The 18168-nt window shown below is 49.7% G+C and overlaps 1 protein-coding gene across 6 annotated transcripts in view; it reads right to left on the reverse strand.

Annotated features, from left to right (window-relative positions):
* Positions 1–21: 21 nt before the first annotated feature.
* The window catches only part of C8H10orf71 (chromosome 8 C10orf71 homolog), a 46802-nt gene continuing 28655 nt past the window's right edge, over positions 22–18168 (reverse strand). For 4 of the 6 annotated variants that reach the window (XM_029541925.1, XM_029541924.1, XM_029541927.1 and 1 more), the window contains 4 exons: positions 8077–8170; positions 7508–7630; positions 5915–5946; positions 22–4543 (listed from right to left, as the gene is read on the reverse strand). In XM_029541925.1, the coding sequence (XP_029397785.1) occupies positions 119–4369 (4251 nt within the window). In that variant the 5' untranslated portion in view covers positions 4370–4543; positions 5915–5946; positions 7508–7630; positions 8077–8170 and the 3' untranslated portion in view covers positions 22–118. Of the gene's footprint in view, positions 4544–5914; positions 5947–7507; positions 7631–8076; positions 8171–12345; positions 15337–18168 lie in introns of those variants that run through there. The other 2 variants (XM_029541928.1, XM_021202909.2) reach the window with 2 other exon arrangements.

Below are 18168 nucleotides of genomic sequence, written 5' to 3' on the forward strand. Positions count from 1 at the left end.
GAGAGAGAGAGAGAGAGAGAGAGAGAGAGAGAGAGAGAGAGAGAGAGACTGTTGGAGAGGGTCTGTGACTGTAAGCTTTTCTTGTTTTTGAGTGGGGGAGGTCAGTCTGCTGCCGTTCTCAAGAAACACCCTCTGTGGCAAAGTCCTCTAGATCGTCTGTGGAGATGATATTTAGGCTTGGAGCTTCTGCACTCTCTTCCTCTGGACTATGGGGAGGCCCACAGGGACGCTGGGCAGAGGCATGCTGGGTGGACTTGCCCAGGCGTTCCGTGGGAGGCTGCAGTCGAGCGCCCTGGGAACTCTGGGGCCTGTGGCCAGAACCCTGCCTGAGAAAGGTGGGGGCTGCAAGCTGAGAGGAGCAACGCAGGGGCATCAAGGAAGTCACAGGCACTGGCCGGAAGCTGGGGTACAGTAGGTAGGGAGCAGTCAGGGCATCCTGCAGAGGTGGCTCTGAGGAGGCCTCCTCAGAGGATGGGACAGAGACCTTGACATACTTGCCAGTCTCAGGGTCATAGAAAGTCTTGATTTTCACTTGGAGAGGCACATCGAAGACAAAGTATTGTCCTGACTGGGGATCCTGGAGCACCTTCTGGGTGGCGGGGTAAGGGGGAAGAGGTGTGAGGGACTGGGGTCCCCAAGGCCGCCTCCCTGTTGGCTCCCAGCCACAGGACACTGAGTGGCGGTGTGTGGGCGGGGGCAGGGAGCGAATGGCAGGGAACCTGGGCCGAGGGCCTTTTCCAGGAGACACAGGCCTTCGCTCTGTCCCCTGAATGTCCTCTGTGAAGGACTTGCCCTCCCAGGCTTCGGGATGCTTCTCCAGCATCTGATCACTCTTCCTCCTCTTGCTTGCCAGCTTCTTTGCCCTTCGCAGGGCCTTCTCGGTCTTGGGCGGGACTGCAGGGGGCTTGCTTGCCGCCTTCTCCAGCAGAGCAGGAGCAGAGGGCTCAGGTTTCTCAGCAGCATCAGCTAGCAAAATGCCTCTTGGAGAGAGGGTCCTGAAATCTGAGGGATCCGAACCTTCAGCTTCCCATGTGAGGGCATGTGGCATGTCCTCCCGCCAAGTTAGCCCTGTTGGACCAGGGCTGGTCCAGGGCTTGGGGCCAGGTGGCTCTTGGCGCTGCCAGTATTCCCCAGCGGCCTGGGAAGCCTCTTCCCAAACACTGCTGGCTGCGGGGGAGCACGTGCTGCTCTCTCCTAGAGAGCTGGGGTTGGGGGAAGTCGCTGCCTCACTGGGGACCAGCCTTCTTCCAGATGGTCCTGCTCTGGGTGCAGACAAAAAGTGGCCTTTGAAACCTTGTTCTTCCCAACAGGTATGTTGTGGCAGCGACGGGGGCGAGTCTTCTAAGTCATCCGGGGGTAAAGCGATAGTGGGGATACGCTGTGGAGCCCCCAGTTTCCCCGAGTCTGCTGGTCTACTTTTCTCCTGTGCTAGCCCTTCGCCTGCTGTATCTGGGGATGGTTTCATCCTGTTCCCCTCTTCCACCAGTGGCAGAAAAGAGAAACTCCCTTTCCGGGTTTGCTGAGAAGTCTCATCCTGGTCTGCAGTGTGTACCGGGTCCTCCTGCACGTCCTCGCACACCACACACCTGTGCTGTGTGCCCGGCACGTTACTGGATAGTGGGGTGTTAGGCATTTCCTGGCTTTCCGAGGCACTAAGGCAGCCGGCATCTTCGCCCCACGGTTGCCTTGGCAATTCATTCTCTTTGTGTCCACAACTCAGTGAGTCCTCTGAGGAGACTGTCCTCAGGAGAGGCAGAATAATAGGTTTTATCACTGGGGTGGCCCTGAGTGTGTTGTCTTTAATTGGGAACAGTCTGTGCTTGTTGGTGGAGGCTGGCAAGGGGGTTGGGTTCTTGGCGTGTGCAAGAGCTGTATCCTTATCAGCCCCCATCCACGAGCCTCTGGCACTGACGTCCTCCACTGGTACTTTCCTGGGTCTTCCTCCCGAAACACCTTGTGCTTTTCTTTGTATTTCCTCCTGTCTGTGCTCATCCACACCTCTGTGTTCATTACTCGAGGCACATTGCTGTGGCTCTTCTTTCTCCACCACTGTCTCTGTCTCCTCCTCGTCCTTCTGCTTGTCACCTGCACTCACATGACTCTTCCAGTCTTCCCGGGGGCCATCTGTAAACCACACCTTCTGCTGATCTTCAAAAGAAGCGAAGGATTGGTCCGAAGAGCTGGTGCTGAATTTAGCCTTTGTTTGGCGGCATGGAGTAAAATCAGACTGGCTGTCGCTGTAAAACACATCCTCCTCCTCAGGGGAAAGGGGTCCTGGGGAGAACTTCTGGTTCAAGGGTAGACTCTGGAACCCCGTTTCTCGCTCAGTCTCTGTCTCCTGGGAGACGGATCTCAAGAGCCCATTCTCCAGCTGGTGGGGCTTCATTTCTTCCATAGCCGGTCCCGTTTCAGATTCCCTGTTGAAGAGTTTCAGGGAGAGATGTTTCCGGGGAAAGTTTTCCCTGGAGTCTGGATGCCCGCCACACTTGGAGGGATCCTGCCCTGACTCTCCGTTGGCTTCTTCCTTCTCATTACTGTTCCTTTCTGCAGCTTCCCCATTGACACAGAAGTGGGTTTGGGAGCTAGCTGATGGTGAACTGAGGGTCGGGTGGCTGTCTGCAAAGGATTCTCTCGAGTTGATAGCAGGATCCTTCTGGGTGCTGCTGTGCAAAACACTAGGGGCATCATCTGGCAAGAGCTCGGTGGGAGGGTTTTCTTCAAGCCCATTGGGAAGGGTGACCCCATTGCTCAGAGGTTCCTGCTTGCTATCAAGTTTACCTCTGGTTTTCTCATCAAAGCCTTTTAAGAGAGGCAAGGGACTGTATGTACTCTTGACACGTTTCCGAACATCTTTTAGGTTGAACAGCAGGCTGGGCGCTTTGGATTTGTAGCTCTCTCGAGACTGAGCCTCACTGGACTCCTTTTCCTGGTATCCATTTAGCTGTCCTGGAGGGGATGGGCTTATTTCCACTGGTTGGGTGTCTGAAGTTTCCAGGACATGCTTTGTAGATATAATTGGGGTGAGGAGTTTGCTGATGTTAAAAGGGGGACTGTAATGGTCATTGGACTGGTCTGGCATGTCTAGAACACCGTTTTCTGGAAGCTGACCCTGAGGGTTAAGCTTTGAATACAGAGGTAGGCCTCTCCTATTGGGATGTTTCTTGTCTTCCAAAGCATCATGTGGACCATCTGTCCCTCCTTTGCCAGTCTTTGGCTTCCTCCATGGGGCCTGACTCCGCTTTACCGGAGGGTCAATCTGTGAAGCATTTCCCTCTACAGGGAATAGCTGGGATCCTGGATCCCTGGCACCCCAGGCTCCAGATGTAGACTGGATCCCTGACGGTGACCTGTTCTCTTCCTGGGCACAGTTAGCCCGGCCCTGGTAGGGGGAGACTTTGGACTCTGCAGGGTAGGGCTCCTTTAGCGAGGGCATGTCCTCATAATGTTTGGGGGCTTTGCTTTCTGGGGTGGTTTCAGCAATGTCCTTCCTCTCCCGGAGCTTTGGTTGGTGGGTGTTCCACGACTCAAAGGCACTGTTTTCACTGTGCAGAAAAGTCCTCCTTGGAATCCACTCCTCCCCTCTTCCCGGCTCGGCTGTGGCTGGCTTGAGGGGTGGAGAGGGATACCTTGGCTCAAATGAGCCAGCCCCATGCTCAGGTGTCCGGAGGAGGCCGGCTGAGCTGTGAGAGGCTAGTTCTGGGCTCTTGGGAGACTCTTGTTCTTCAGGAGCCCTGCCAGGCTGGTGGCTGCCCTGATGGGTGTTGGAGACTTCAGCAGGTACCCTCCTGACGGTCAGAAAGGCCGAATCGAAGCAGAAGTTGACACCACTTTCTGGAGGATGTGCAAACTTGGGGGGATTTTTGAGAGCCGGAGGCTTGCTGGGAGGAGGCCGGCTGTCACAAGATTGAGTCTCTGTCCTGTCAAAGGATCTAATGAGTGATGAGACTTTGGAGATGGGCTTGTTGCTGCTCCTCAGGCCTGAAATGGGCACCTCCAGTCTCCTCTGGACTGGGGTTGGCAGAGGACTGTTTTTGGGGTACTTTTCCTCCCCCTGAACGTACTTGGGTTGCTGTTGGAAGGTGGCTGCCCAGCCAGAATGCTCTGTGCCTTGAGATGGAAGCTGGCTCCAGATCCCACTTTTCCTGTTGGCATGGCCCACTGTTTCCTGGTGAAAAGTCCCCGACACCTGGCTGGTGACATCTGGGGACAGAGCCAGGTCAGAGTCATGGAAGGATGTGTCCTCCGAGATGCACAGACTCCGGAATGCCCGGTCTGTGAGGTTGCTCACCTCCCTGTCTGCTTCATCCAGCATGCTGCCGATGCTGGAGGTGTCACTGAACCCGTCTGCACATTTTTTGTTTCCCTGCATTGTCTGTCAGCTTCCTTGGGACTGTCTCCGTCAGCTTCTGTTTGGACGTGTCTGTCAGCTGTTAGGTGCTGGTCCGTGAGATTCCAGTGAGGGTTAAGAGAAACCCACTTGTCCCAAGGTGTAGCTTTGAGATGACCAGTTAGTTACAATAGCAACTGGATTTTCTTTTTCTCTCTGTAAACGGAAGAAGTATGTGGTATGAATAGGATACCCAGCTTAATTAATCTATACAACTGTCAGTCTTAGATGGATAAATGTGTCTACGTGTAGTGCACTTCATGTGTCAACTTCAAGTGCACTATTTCTGGTCAGTAGTTCATTGTCGTGACAGTATTTCTTGGATGTGATTAGCATTAAAAAGTACACTTCAGGCAAAGCAGATTATCTTGTGTCGTGCAGTGAATACCATCTGAGCAGTTCAAGGCCTTGAGAGGAAAGATGATTGAGGTGATAAGGCCAAAATGGCTGAGTGTGACTACATCAAACTAAAAGGCTTCTGTGTAGCAAAGGTAAGAAGGCAACTGTGTATCTTGTAAAGAATTAGGGCAACTGTGTATCTTGTAAAGAATTAGCTTTTAAAGCATGTAAGGAATGCCTATTTAACTGCGAATGGGTATAGCAACAGGTGCTCAATGGCACTATTTGTCTGGGAAGCGTAAGTTAAAATCATAGTGAGGATGGAGGCTTGTTAGGTTGACTACTGAAAAACCAACCAACAATGACCAAAAGAGGCGTGTGGGGAGACGGCTCAGCAGGTAAAGTTCATGCTGGCAAGGCTGCTGACCTGAGCTGGGTCCCAGGACCCACACAGTGAAAGAAGAGAACCGTCTCTCATTAGCTAGCCTCTGACCTCCATACTCAAAACCATGGCACGTGCATATCTATACACACAGCCCATAAAATAAATAAAATGAAAAATAAGGCGATGAAGAAAAAGAAACCCATTTCCCACTGTTATTAACAGTGTAAATTAGGGGCTGGAGCGATGGCTCAGTGATTAGAGTCTAGGTTTTTCTAATAGGAGAACAGAGCCTGGGTTTCCAGTACCTACAGGGCAGCTCACAACTATCTGTAACTCCTGTTCTAAGGATCTGATGCCCTCTTCTGACCTCTGCAGGCACCAGGCATACCCGTGATGTACATACAGGCAAAACCCTCATACACATAAAATAAAATAAAATAAAATAAAATAAAATAAGTACATTAAGATGTGAGTTAGTCTTTATAAGGACCATAACCACTACAGTCACTGTTGTAAGAGTTCCTCAATACAGCCAAGTATGTATAGCCAGTGTGATGCAGCCAGGACCTACAGAGACACGGCTCTCTCTGGGCAACACTATAATCAACAGACAAACATGGAAGCAGCCTAAATATTCATGGACACATGAATGGATAGGGAAACATAGCACGCACACTTTAGAACATTGTTCATGCTTAAAAAGAAAGGAAATCCTGATGTTAGTGACTACATGGCTGAAGCTAGAGGACATTGTGTTAACTGTGAGAAACCAGGCACAGAAGAATGAATAAGTGATAGAATACCGTTTATGTGAGGAATCTAAAAAATCAAATTCCTAGAAACAAAACAGAATGGAAAGAAAAGTTTTAATGATTTATTTCTTCTTCTTCTTTTTTCTTTTTTGTGTGTAAGCATGTAGGTGCCACCATGTATGTGTGGGGACAAGAAGTCAAGCTTTCAGGAGTCTGTTCTCTCTTTCAATCACATGAATATAGGTCGTCAAACTCAGGCTGTCAGTCAGGCTTTGTGGCAAGCCCATTTACCTACTGAGCCATCTTGTCAGTTTTGATTCTTTTCATGAGAATAAGACCCAGAGCCGTCCTGTAGAGTATGGCACCTGTAGATAACCATGCTGACTTTAGAAATGTGCTGGGGTGCTAGTTCCTAGGTGGTATGTCTGTCATTTGGAATCTTACTGCTTTTGTTCTGCAGAGCGTACCGTTCAGGTGGGTTATGTTTGCAGAGTCCTTCTCTGACCTTCCATTGGGCCGTCCCTTCTTAGTCTCATTTCCTTGTTCCCTGTGCACTTGTTATACAGTGTGTACCTGGAGCTTAGGTGCACAGGGCAATCTGTTCACAGGCTGTCACTCATCTCAGAACCCCACCCAGAAGATGCTCCTCCCTCCTGCCTCATTCCTGCAACTGTGGCTGCCACTGTGGCTCCTCCCTGGGCCCCAGAAGCATCATCACTGAGCACTGCTGTCAGGAGACTGGCTTCCATTCTTTCTGAGTGATTCCACGTTCCGTTCCCTGGCTCTCCCTCATCCTGCCTGTTCCTCAGCTATACCATTCTTCACTCTCTCTCTCTTTTTTTTTTAAAGCTTCAGTGAAATATCTGTGATATAAAGTTTTCCGTCTTAACTATGTCTAGCACACACTTGTGGTACACTCCTATTGCTATCCCTTTCCAGCATGGTTCAAGCTTATAAAAGTGACACTCTGTCCATCAAGTGCCATCTCTTGGGTCATCTCTCTCCTATTTCCCACCTTCTCTATCTTACTTGCTTTTTTCCTGATTTGTTTCCTTGAGATGAGAGGGCTGTGTAAGCTTACGACTGGCCATCCTCCTGCCACTGCTGCCCAGTGCTAGCTTGCAGGGATACGCCTTCATATCCTTATGGTGCTGGGAGTTCAAAAGCCGGGGCTTTGCTCTGCCACCTACCGAGTCTCCCAGCCCTCAGTTCTGCTCCGCAAACTTGTAGTATTTTGTCCTTTTGTTTCTGGATCACCTCGTTTATTGTAATACCCCTGAGCTTTATGTAATAGTCAAGGTGCGTGCTGAGCGCCTCATACTGTGTGTGACTAGGGACAAGCATCCATTGCAGTTTGTCCTGTAGATGCTCAGGTGCTGACACATGCGAGGGGGGGTCTCAGTAGGAGAACTCTCAGGGTGCTCTCTGTGAACTCCAGCCTCTAATCTGGCATATTCTGCGTTTTTTTTTGAGACCAGTTCTCATGTAGCCCAGAACGACCTTGAACCTCTTGTCTCTACTCACCAAGTGCTAGGATTACTGGTATGTACTAACTAACACGGGTGTCATGAGTCTCCTTCTCACACTGAACCACTTTCTTGTGTATGCTCAGGTTCTGTTTCTGTTGCTTGCACGTAACCTTACCTGATCTTGGGTTCAGTGTGGTTCCACACAGACAGGGGAGATGCTCACTGATGCTCAGAAAAAACCCACATGGCTTCTGCCTACCAGCTTCATTCAGAGGATTTCTTCAATTCTGGATGATCCCTGGAGTCAAACGGGATAGTCATAGCGCTGGCTGCAACCCTGCCCTCCCCAGTAGCACCTTTGGCCCTTTCGTAAACTGCAGAAGGTATTGCCTGATGCCGACTTTTGGGTTGGCTCCACTGGGCTTTGATTTGGATCTGGAATTCCCTCCCCCTCCCTCCCCCCCCACCGAATCTCCAGTTTGGAACTACTGGAAGATGTTAAAAACTGAGAAGGTGGGGTCCAGTGGGAAGCTGGTAGGCTGAGCCTGTGGCCCTCTTCCACACTGCTAACAGGCTGCAGTGAAGTGAGCCGCTACCTCCCCCACCTACTTCTCCATGATATTCTTCTCTACAGTGTTAAACCCATGGAACCAATGCTCAAATGAGCCCGAACAGACCTTTTCTTCTTAAGCCAACCATCTCCGGTGTTTGCTATGGCGATGGAATGCCGACTTACACACCTACCTGTTACGGCAGTGGGGCTGCAGGGGCCTGGCTTTTAGGATCTGTGTTTTTCAAACATGTTTGCGTGCTGAGATTTGCTGTCGTCACTGCCCATCTAGAATGAAGAGGAAAATAGGTTTTCAGTGAAACAAGAGGCAGAACCACAACAGAAAAACTGCCTTCAAGGGTCAATAGTACAGCTTATAAGGTAGTTGGCTGACAATCCTTTATATTTACATTTAAATGCATTGAAATTTAAATATAGACACTTTTTGGTTAAAAAAAAAAAAAAACAACCCAATACAAAGTTCATGTATATTCTTCCTAATACTCATGAACTTGCTGGTGGTCTAAGGAATCTCTACGAACTTCTGGTAAGCCTGCGCGGGATTTCTGACAGGTGTGAACCAGTTCTGAACCTCTTCTCTCCTAGTCGAATCTGGGCAAAGGCCCTTCCCAACTGAGTCAGTAACTTAGTTTTTTGCAGTAAAGGGACGTAGAACAGCCAATTCAAGTCCACTCAGCAGACAGCTGCGGTGTTCGATTTATTGCTGGCAGGAGGTGTGACTATCTATTCTGACAGCTAAAAGAACCCCAAAGCTGCCCAGGAGGGTTTCCAGAGCGCTCAGGATGAAGGTAAACTAATTAAAATAAAGCCACTGTGCAAATCTTAAAGGCAGACCCTTGGGGCTTCCTCCAGACCTTCTCCAGATTGTAGCTCCTGGATATTAATCTAGCCTAAGCTAGTTTATTAATAATATTAATAATCATAATAACTCAAATTTGGGGGGAGCATATTTCTTTAGAGAATCAGAGAGGCACTTTGTGTGTACTGCCATACGGCGAGGCCCATCTTGACTCCCCAGCTGGCTTTGATGGGTCTCTTTCCTGTTCCCACAGCATGCTGCCGTGGCTTTTCCCAGAGCACACTGCGCTGTGACAGATCGGATATCAGGATCCATATGTTCTACAAATTGATGATTGATTCTTTCTCTCACAAGCTAGAAGGTTCCTTGAACCTGGAAAGAGGATCTTATGTGTCTGCATGTTGAGCACACCGGCACAGATGTGGCAACGCTTTCAACTGAGTATCATGTTTTATATACCCCAACCCAAGCAAACCAAGGCACGCACACAGGCAAATGGTTGAAAGAGCAAGATGATAGGGTGTTTAGTGACAAAGGGACCTGACTTAGGCCCCAAGAGCATCTGGAAAGATTGGATTGACTAGTTTACATCACCAAATAAAATGTATCACATGGCCAGCAACTCCCTTGAAGCATAACAGGGAAGGGAGTTCAAGCCAGCTACTGCCGTACATAGACATGGCGTAGGTGAGAATGACATGGTGGCATTTATTGTCGGTATGTGGAGGCCCTGCCATTCTGTGCTCAGACCCTCTCCTTACTCACCTGCCTCATAGGATCATTATCATGGCTGCTGGGATGGTCTCCACTAGCCACCATGGCAGCACCTTGTTCACTCCTAGGAGCCATTTGAAAGAAGCCCACTTAGGCTTGTGAGTCCTCTGGCACATGATTGGGGTGACAGGACACACTGTGCAGGGCTGAGCCGTGTTAGAATAGGAGCTGATGAGTGCGTGGGGGACATAGTGAACATGTACCCGGGGTGGGGTGAATTCCTCCATGTGGCCCCAACCTTCCAAAGCAGCTGTTTCCCTACACGCTTCCTGCGCCTGCTTTTCTCAGGAGAACCTTAGCTCACAGGCTTTGCCGTTGGCTTTTGTCTGTTGCTCCTGGATGAATCTTCCAAGGGACTGGGACTGCTGGTCTGACTGAATTTCTAGCTACACTTAAGACTGTTGGCTTCCACAAGTTCCCTTGGCTCTTCCTCATCCTGCTCTGATCTGCCTTTTGCCTTCCCTTCCTTTCTCTGTAGTGTTTCTTCTACTTCTAGCTAAGGGTTCTCTCCTTGCTCTGCAATGTGGACATAGACACAACCCACCTGCCTGGCAGGGATGGATACATTCTAACGAGGCACCCGCTCCCCTCTTTGACTATCAGACTGTCAAAAGAATGGACCTCAAGTTTTTTTTCAGGAGTCTTATGTGGGAAGAGGAAATGGGTGCAGGCCTGGGGCCATCCTGAGGAGGAACTTGTCTCCTGGAGAAAGATTTTATGACTTATCAGACGGTCTTGTAGAAAAGCTTGGGGCTGAAGCCATGGTGGGCTGGGACCATGCCTGGCCACACTGTTCAGCCATGCACATCTCTTGCTTTCTGTTGAAACTATCCTCACGTCAGGACACCCTAAGATGGAGTTGGGGAAGTCGCTGGGTATCTTTATCCCCTTTCCCAGTGTGCCACATTGAATAAAACTCCCCTTTCTGCTTTCCACTATTATGTGGTTCCTTGGATTGGCTTATTGGGGAATGGATGGCTGAACTTGACTCACCGGGACACAGGGTATGACCCCTGAAGTCTGGTAACTGTGACTTTGCTCACATCTGAGCATCTATATAGCAGGCTGTATCTAGGCCCAGCTGCATGTCTGATCCCAGCCCAAAACTCCAGCCACCTGTCAGCCAGCTCCAAACCTGCGGCTTTTTCCCTCCAAACTCACATGTTTTGAAAGCATCTAGGTGCTGTCTCTGGGAATTCCACTAACTTCAGAAACACAAACAACTCCCTCCTTCTCTTCTTCTCCTTCTCCTCTTTCTTCTTCTTCTTCCAGAGTCCCCCATTTTCTCCATTTGTTAGCCATGAGATTCCTCTCCTCTCCTCTTCTCTTCTCTTCTCTTCTCTTCTCTTCTCTTCTCTTCTCTTCTCTCTCTCTCTCTCTCTCTCTCTCTCTCTCTCTCTCTCTCTCTCTCTCTNTCTCTCTCTCTCTCTCTCTCTCTCTCTCTCTCTTGATTTAAGTGTGTGAGTGCAGGTGTGTGCTTGCCACAGAGCTCATGTGGCGATCAGAGGACAATCTCAGGAGTCACTTCTTACTCTCACTTTGTTTGAAGGGTCAGGTCTCTTGTTTGCTCCTTGTACTGTGTGTGGCAGACTGGCTGACCTGGGGATTTCTTGGGATTATATCTCTACCTCCCATCTTTCTGTAGGTACACTGGAACTACAGACGCGTGGGTCCTGGGGGCCTGAAGGCAGATCCTCCTTACCCATTGCTCTAGATCCTCAACCCCCGAGACTCACTTTAAAGATCTCTTTATCCCATTTGCTACTATCTATCTCCATGTTACTCCCTGACACCAGGTCCTATCATGGTTCTTGTGGGCTACTGTAGGAGACAGGAGATATTCCTACCCTCCAGCCAGCCTCTAGAAATAAAGTCTGATATGTCAGCCTCTTGTTTAGAACCCTCAGTGGCTTTCAAGTTTCCAAGAATACTCATGTTGGGTTATCCATCTCTCATGGCCTTTCCTCAACTTCTTCAACATCCAAGGCTCTACTCTGAGGTCTTCACTCTCTGATCCTGGAATTATTTTCTTCCGTTTTGTGCCTGCTACCTGGTTAACTCAGACACATGCTTCAGAGCCTTGGATTATGTACAGTCCCAACAAAGAGTCAGCTTCTCGAGGCCATTTCATGCCACCCATTATATCAGCAGTTCTTAACCTGTGGGCCCAAGGACCCTTTCACAGGAGTTGCATATCAGATATCCTGCATATCATATACTTACATTATAAATCATAACAGTAGAAACATTATAGTTATGAAATAGCAATGAAAATAATTTTACAGTCAGGGGTCACCACAAGTTGAGGAACTGTATTAAAGAGTCACAGCATTGGGAAGGTTGAGAACCACTGCATTACATACTCCTGTGATGGGCTCTGATTATCTCTGTCACAATGCTGTCCTACCTGCAACTGCTGGCTCTCATGACTTGATATTTAACATGTGTCTGTCCTGGCAGCCCCTGTGATTCACCACTCCTGCATCTCTCTTGCTTCCCAAACTGTCTTTGTCACACCCACAGCACAAGCTGCCTGTTACACAACGAGCAAATCTCACACTCCCGCCAGAGCTCTGCTTATCCAATCGACTTGGACAGATTTCTTTCTGTCACTCACTGATAAACCGAGAATCATAGGAGTCTCAAAGATTTCCAAATTAGATGATTTTTATATCCAAGTGGGTTTTATTGATTTATTTTTTGATTCCAAGCTTCCGAGCATACAAAGTTTACTTTTGGTTAGAGCTGAGAGGTTAACTGGGTTATTCCTAGAGCTCACTCACAGGGTGGGTGGGACCCAGGCACTCATTCACAATGTATAGGTTAGAATTAAGTTCAGGGAGAACTCAGAGGAAACACACAAACTCACTAATTCTCTGCTTCCAGTGCTCTGAGCTGGGGCAACTTTGATGTCCTTGGAGTGGCCGGTGTCTGGCGACTCCCTCTGAATCCACTTGACAGTCACATTGCTGATGGTCATCCACTGATATCAATATAATGGTGGGTATCAGAATACACAGTGGAATATCGGCGCTGCATGCCACAGTCAACCTGGAAGAACTCCAGAGAACACTGGGGGAGTCAAGGTCCCCAGGCAGACAATGGCACACTGTCAACACATGCCTGCCACACACCAATGTGGGACTGGTGAGTGATGCACTAAGCAAGAAGGAGAGAAGCACACGCAGCGGGTATTGTGTCTTCTTCTTTTGGAAAGCTGTCTCTTTGAATAAGAACGTATTGAAGAAGTCAAATGTGAGGGCCCACACTGGATCAGCCCTTTCTCTAGCTGAGCACTGAGATGTACTCTGTGGGCATGGCACCTTGTAAGTGTGGGACGCTCTTACCTTGTTCCAGGGTAAGTTGTCATTGCACTTCTGTATCCTGCCAGGCCCCTTGCACACTCAGAAGGAACAGTGTGACTTCTCTGCTCTGTGCCTCTGACTGCCCTGGCCTGCCACCCACTGGCTGAGGGATCTGCAGACATGTCCTAGCCAGGTTCGTCTGAGTGGTGGTCCCTCTGCAGAGAATGTCTCTCTTTGCCCCTGCACAACCTCTTGCTATGCCCCCATCTGGCTTACTCCTTGTTGACTCCATTTCTCTTATGTGACATGTTCTGTTCCATCTCATATTTTCTGTACGAACCTGCTTCTCCAACATTTGAAGATCTTTGGAGTGAGGCCAATTTGCCTATGTTCTCTCCACCCTGGGCCCGGTGTCTGCTTGCCTTCTGCAAAAGCTGTCAGCTGCTGTGGTGGGGAGCATGTCTGTGCTGACAAGCGTCCTGGAGGGTGTGGTACACAGATAGGGGGCAGGCTGAGAGCTCAGATACTTCACACTCTCTCTGTCTCTCTCAGGGATCAGGCCAACTGCTAACCCAGGCTTGAGAGGGCCACACAGTCCAGCCTCAGCTGGAGTGCCATGATCTCCTTGCATTCCAGCTGGAAACACCAGAGGTGCCAGGTGTGGAGACTTGTGTGTGTCCACCTTTAGTTCCAGAAGCTCCACCTACAGCCAGCCACTCTTTTACACCCCACAATGACGAGTACAACTGTCCCACCAATCAGAGCCCTGATGGGTGACTCCAGGGCGGGGTCTCAGCTTACACGTCATCACTCATACACATTGTCAGTGTCACTTTTGCGATGAGACATCAGCGCCTCAGAGAGGCAGTGCAGACATTCTGTGCCTTCCAGCTGATGGGTGATAGGGCTAGGCTAGACACCCAGGCCACGTGACTCTGGGATCCATACAGAGCAGGGGACACAGTAGGAGACCTGACAGTCCTAGGGCGGTCAGAACAAGCAGATGAAAGTCTGAGATGACTGATGAAATTCGGATTCCAGACAGTGAGTTACCACCCTGTAAATTACAAGTATATTAAGGTGGAAAATATTTATACCAAAAGTTACTCTGAATTTTGAATTCCACTGCCCTCTTGGTATCTTACAATGCATAGAACCCAAAGTAGATTACAGTCAGAGGAAGCCAGCACTGTATCTGTCCCGAGATGACACAGAGCACGGTACACTCCTGCACATCACCTTGTGGCTCTCTTGGTAATCTTTCGCACCCCGGGTCTTGCTCGATTCTCAGGACTGTTCTGAGGAGGGCTGAGCAGAGCCTTATCACCATTTTACAGGTGGAGAGAGAAGGCACAGAGAGGTGCAGAATACTGCCCAGTATAACACAGCATGTAAAGAAAAGGAAGAATTTGGGCTGCCATTTAGCCCCAGTCACCGCCTGACTCCTCTGTGTTTTCTACAGCAAGAAACTCAGACGATGGGGCTCAGGGTCTAGCGGCTGCATCCCGAGGACTTCCTTGCTACTCTTGGCTTCTGGGTGAGACTCGGGGAAGAATTGAGGGTGTAGGTGGAGAAAAGGAAGCTGCTCATTTCACATTCCTGGCCATCTCAGCTTCCTTCATGGGAACCACAACAGCTGTTACGGCTGGGAGCACGGGTCCCTCTGTTTGGAGAGGACTCTGTGCTATGGGAGCACGGGGCTGACTCCGTTGGCCCAGAGCCTGCTCTCAGCTGCCCCGTGTGGTACTGATGTCTTCTGCTTCCCCAGGCTTGCTGCTTGCCACAGGAGGCCTCTGGGGTTTGTTCTACCACTGGTTTGACCACTTGCCTGTGGTGTGGTTTCCGAGTCCAACGTCTTAGGGAGGATGTAATCGCCTTAATTGAATGGTATTTTCCGTTCGTAGTAAGGGGAAGCAGGAAGACAGAAGACATGACAAGTTAACTTTATCACACCCAGAAGGCCCTGGGAAATTGGAATTGATTCCTCTTGCTGGGCTTTTGGGGTGCTATTTGGAAGAATCGGCTCATGCATACCACAAGGAGCCATTTAGAGGAATGAGTCATGACAGTTCGCTCATTTGTCCCCAGCTCGGAAGACTCATCCCAGCCTAAGCGAATGCAGAGCCTCTGCCATCCCAGTCCAGCTCCTCACTCTGGGCCATGACTTGTTGCTCATCCATTGGCCAGGCTCTTGCATTCTCTGTGCCATGCCTGTCAGCTCTGCTGCGTCAGAGGCCCTCGTCTATGCTTTATACTTCTGGAGGGGATGGTCCTGGTTGGCTTGGCTTTTAGAACAGAAATACCGTATGGATGGTTTAAGTACCAACACTGAAGATCTTATGTCTGTCTTATGTTCAGGCTCAAGGTGATGGAAGACATGTTATTTGGTGTGGCTCTATTCCTGGTTGTGAATGGATATCCTCTTAATCTATCTGTACATGGTGGTGGTGTCTTTCTGGTCTTCTCTTTTAAAGGTACTCATAAGGACTCCACCCTCTAACTAAATTATCCCTCGCAACACTATGGCCTCTAAACACTAGCCCGTGCAGAATTAGTGTTTCAACATATAAGTTTTGGGGGACACAAACATCCAGTCTATACCAGAAAATGATGAAATGACCAAATATGTGGGTTCCTTTAGGAGTGGGGGGAAGGTGGAGAGAAGCAGGATATACACAGGGTGAGAGGCTTGGGGCATTCTTCTATATACGTATATTGGCTGAATCACTGAGAGAACTCAGCGATTTCCTCTCCATCTCACACTGGGGAAAGCTTCCAGAGTCATTGCTTGACCCTACACCTTAACTTCATAGTCTTGGGGTCCTTCTCTCTGGTGCTATGGCGACTTTCCTCTGCTTTCAGCCCGAGGTCTGATGGATGTGTCCTTGTCATTCCTTTCAACTTTTCAAACTCAGAGATGTAGGTTGTGCTGAGAAAAGGCTCTTGTGAGTGTCACCTCAAGCCTATTCATTCATGCAGCCAGTCAGTGCTGGTAGAGTACTTACAGTATGTTCCATATCTGCTGCTGGAGATATAGTCTGGACAGTGCTGATCTGAGACCAGAGTCCTTCCCTGTGGAACTGGGAATCTTGGTATGGGCTGCTTTGGGTGGCATTAGACTCTCTCTCTCTCTCTCTCTCTCTCTCTCTCTCTCTCTCTCTCTCTCTCTCTCGTTGTCAAGCATGCGTGCAAACACACAGTATTGGTTTGTAGAAGAGTTATTGTATCTGACTTTTTATTTTTAACCTATGCTGGTTGGTGTTTTGTCAACTAGACACACGTTAGAGTCATCTGGGAAGAGAGAACCTCGGTTCATCAAATTGGCTTGAATAATGATTTATGAGGGAGGGTGGGCAGTACCACCCGTAGCGGATGGTCCTGAGTTGTATACAAAAGTGGGCTACGAAAACCACACGGAGCAAGCCAGTAAGTCACATCCCCTGTGCTTCAGTTCCTGCCTCTTGGTTCCTGAGTTCCATGAGTTCCTGCCCTGGTGTCTCCCAGTGATGGAGAGTGGCCAGAGAACTGTCAGAGGACGTAAAGCCTCCCCCTGCCCCACACAAGTCACTTTGGATCATGGTGTTTATCATAACACCGGAAAGAAAACTCATGATAGTATTCAAGGCCTGGCCTGATTTGAGCAACCCTCAAGCTAAGTCAGAGGTGGTGAAAGCCAGGGATTCTCGAAGTGACAGGGCTCTAGAGGAATATAGGGTCCTCACAGAGTTGGTACCAGGTCCCAGTGGCAGCACTGGCTTGGCTTACGTTTGAATCTTTCACTAGCCTCCATCACACCTAAGTGGGTATCTCCGCCCTGCAGCAGGGAAATACCCAACACACGGCTGTGATCTTGGATGAAGACAGCAGTTGACTAGAACTTGCCACACACCGGGCACTGGCTACGCTTGTGTCGTTTCTACTGCTGCCTCAGGCCTGTTGGTGGTGGGGATAGCCTGGGGACAGAATCCTTTCCATCACACAGCTCAGCTGCATGAAGTTCATTCTGTCTGGGTTGCCAGATTAGTGTCTAGAAGGATCTGTTTCCCAGAAACAATTCTGGCCTAGACCTGGAGCTGAGTCTGTAGCTAGTGTACTCAGGACTTGAGGACACTGATTTCAGGCAATACAGACCCAAGGAAGGACCCAGTCTCAGGTCGGGGGGAAGGAGGGGAGAGCTAGGCTGGGATGGAAGGGTCCCCTGCAGCCTGTCTCCTTTCAGCTTCTACCCTGGGTCCCTGATGACCATGGCAGTGTTTATCAATTTGCTCTCTAGGTTCTATGTGTTGATTTGTAGACTGGCTCATTTCCTGATGGCAGCCTGATGTCCCCAAAGCAGAGTTGGGACCAGGTGTGCACAGCAAGCTTTGCAAGGTGCAAGGGAATCTGGAATACTTCTGGGCCCCAGCAGGCTCCAGCTGCGCATGCTTTTGCGAGGAGTCTCACCCACACAAGCTTGCCTTCCAGCGAGCAGCTGCACTCTCTCACACGGGGCCTTGCCTGCCTCAGACAGGGCAGCGTGAGATGTCAGTCCTCTGAGAGCCTGGTAGACTCGGCCAGAGCCGAGTTTCTGTAGTCCTGCTGCATTGGGAAGGAGTTGGTGGCATTGGCCTCCTGTTGGTGGTGCTCCCCGCTCCACACCTCTGCAGGTGCAGATGCCAAGCCGCAGGGACCGCCACTCCCTTACCTCAGAGGCACAGCAGAAGGCTGTTGAACCATCTGGGACCCCCTTACTTGTGCTTTTGTCAGAATGGGGATGAGTCCCAATCAACCTGTACTTCCCAAAGAGGACCTGATCACCTTGCCAGTCACCCAAACTGCATGCACCAGAGGAAGGGTCACACCACTTCTAAGACACGTGGGGTCCACCAGTACAGGCTTCTACGTGGGATCTTGGTGTGAGCCTAGCAAGGCTGCCTAACAATATAACCGTGACTAAAGGACTGCCAAGTCTTAGACCACGGTTCTCATCCTGTGGGTCCCGACCCCTTTGGTGGTTTGAATGATTCTCTCACAGGGGCTGCCTAAAATCATCAGAAGACACAGATGTTTCTATTACAACTTGTCATAGTAGCAAAACTGCAGTTGTGGAAAATGATTTTATGGTTGGGGGTCACCACGACATGAGGAACTGCATTAAAGGGCTACAGCGTTAGGAAGGTTGAGAGCCACTGGCTTAGAGCCTCAGTCTTCTCCTGTGTTATGGAGCTGATGCTAGGTGCCCTGTGGAGGCATTTGTAGCAGGGCTTCTTGACTTGGCCACTGTCGACCAAAGCACCCTGGGAGTGACATCTGACTCTGTTCACGTATAGACTCTGCATTCATCTATAATTCCCTTCTACCTTCTCCAAGGGCATCCTACCCTGGACTCAAAATGCAGGAATGCTGAA

The sequence above is a fragment of the Mus pahari genome, chromosome 8, assembly GCF_900095145.1.
Source record: "Mus pahari chromosome 8, PAHARI_EIJ_v1.1, whole genome shotgun sequence".
Classification (NCBI taxonomy): domain Eukaryota; kingdom Metazoa; phylum Chordata; class Mammalia; order Rodentia; family Muridae; genus Mus; species Mus pahari.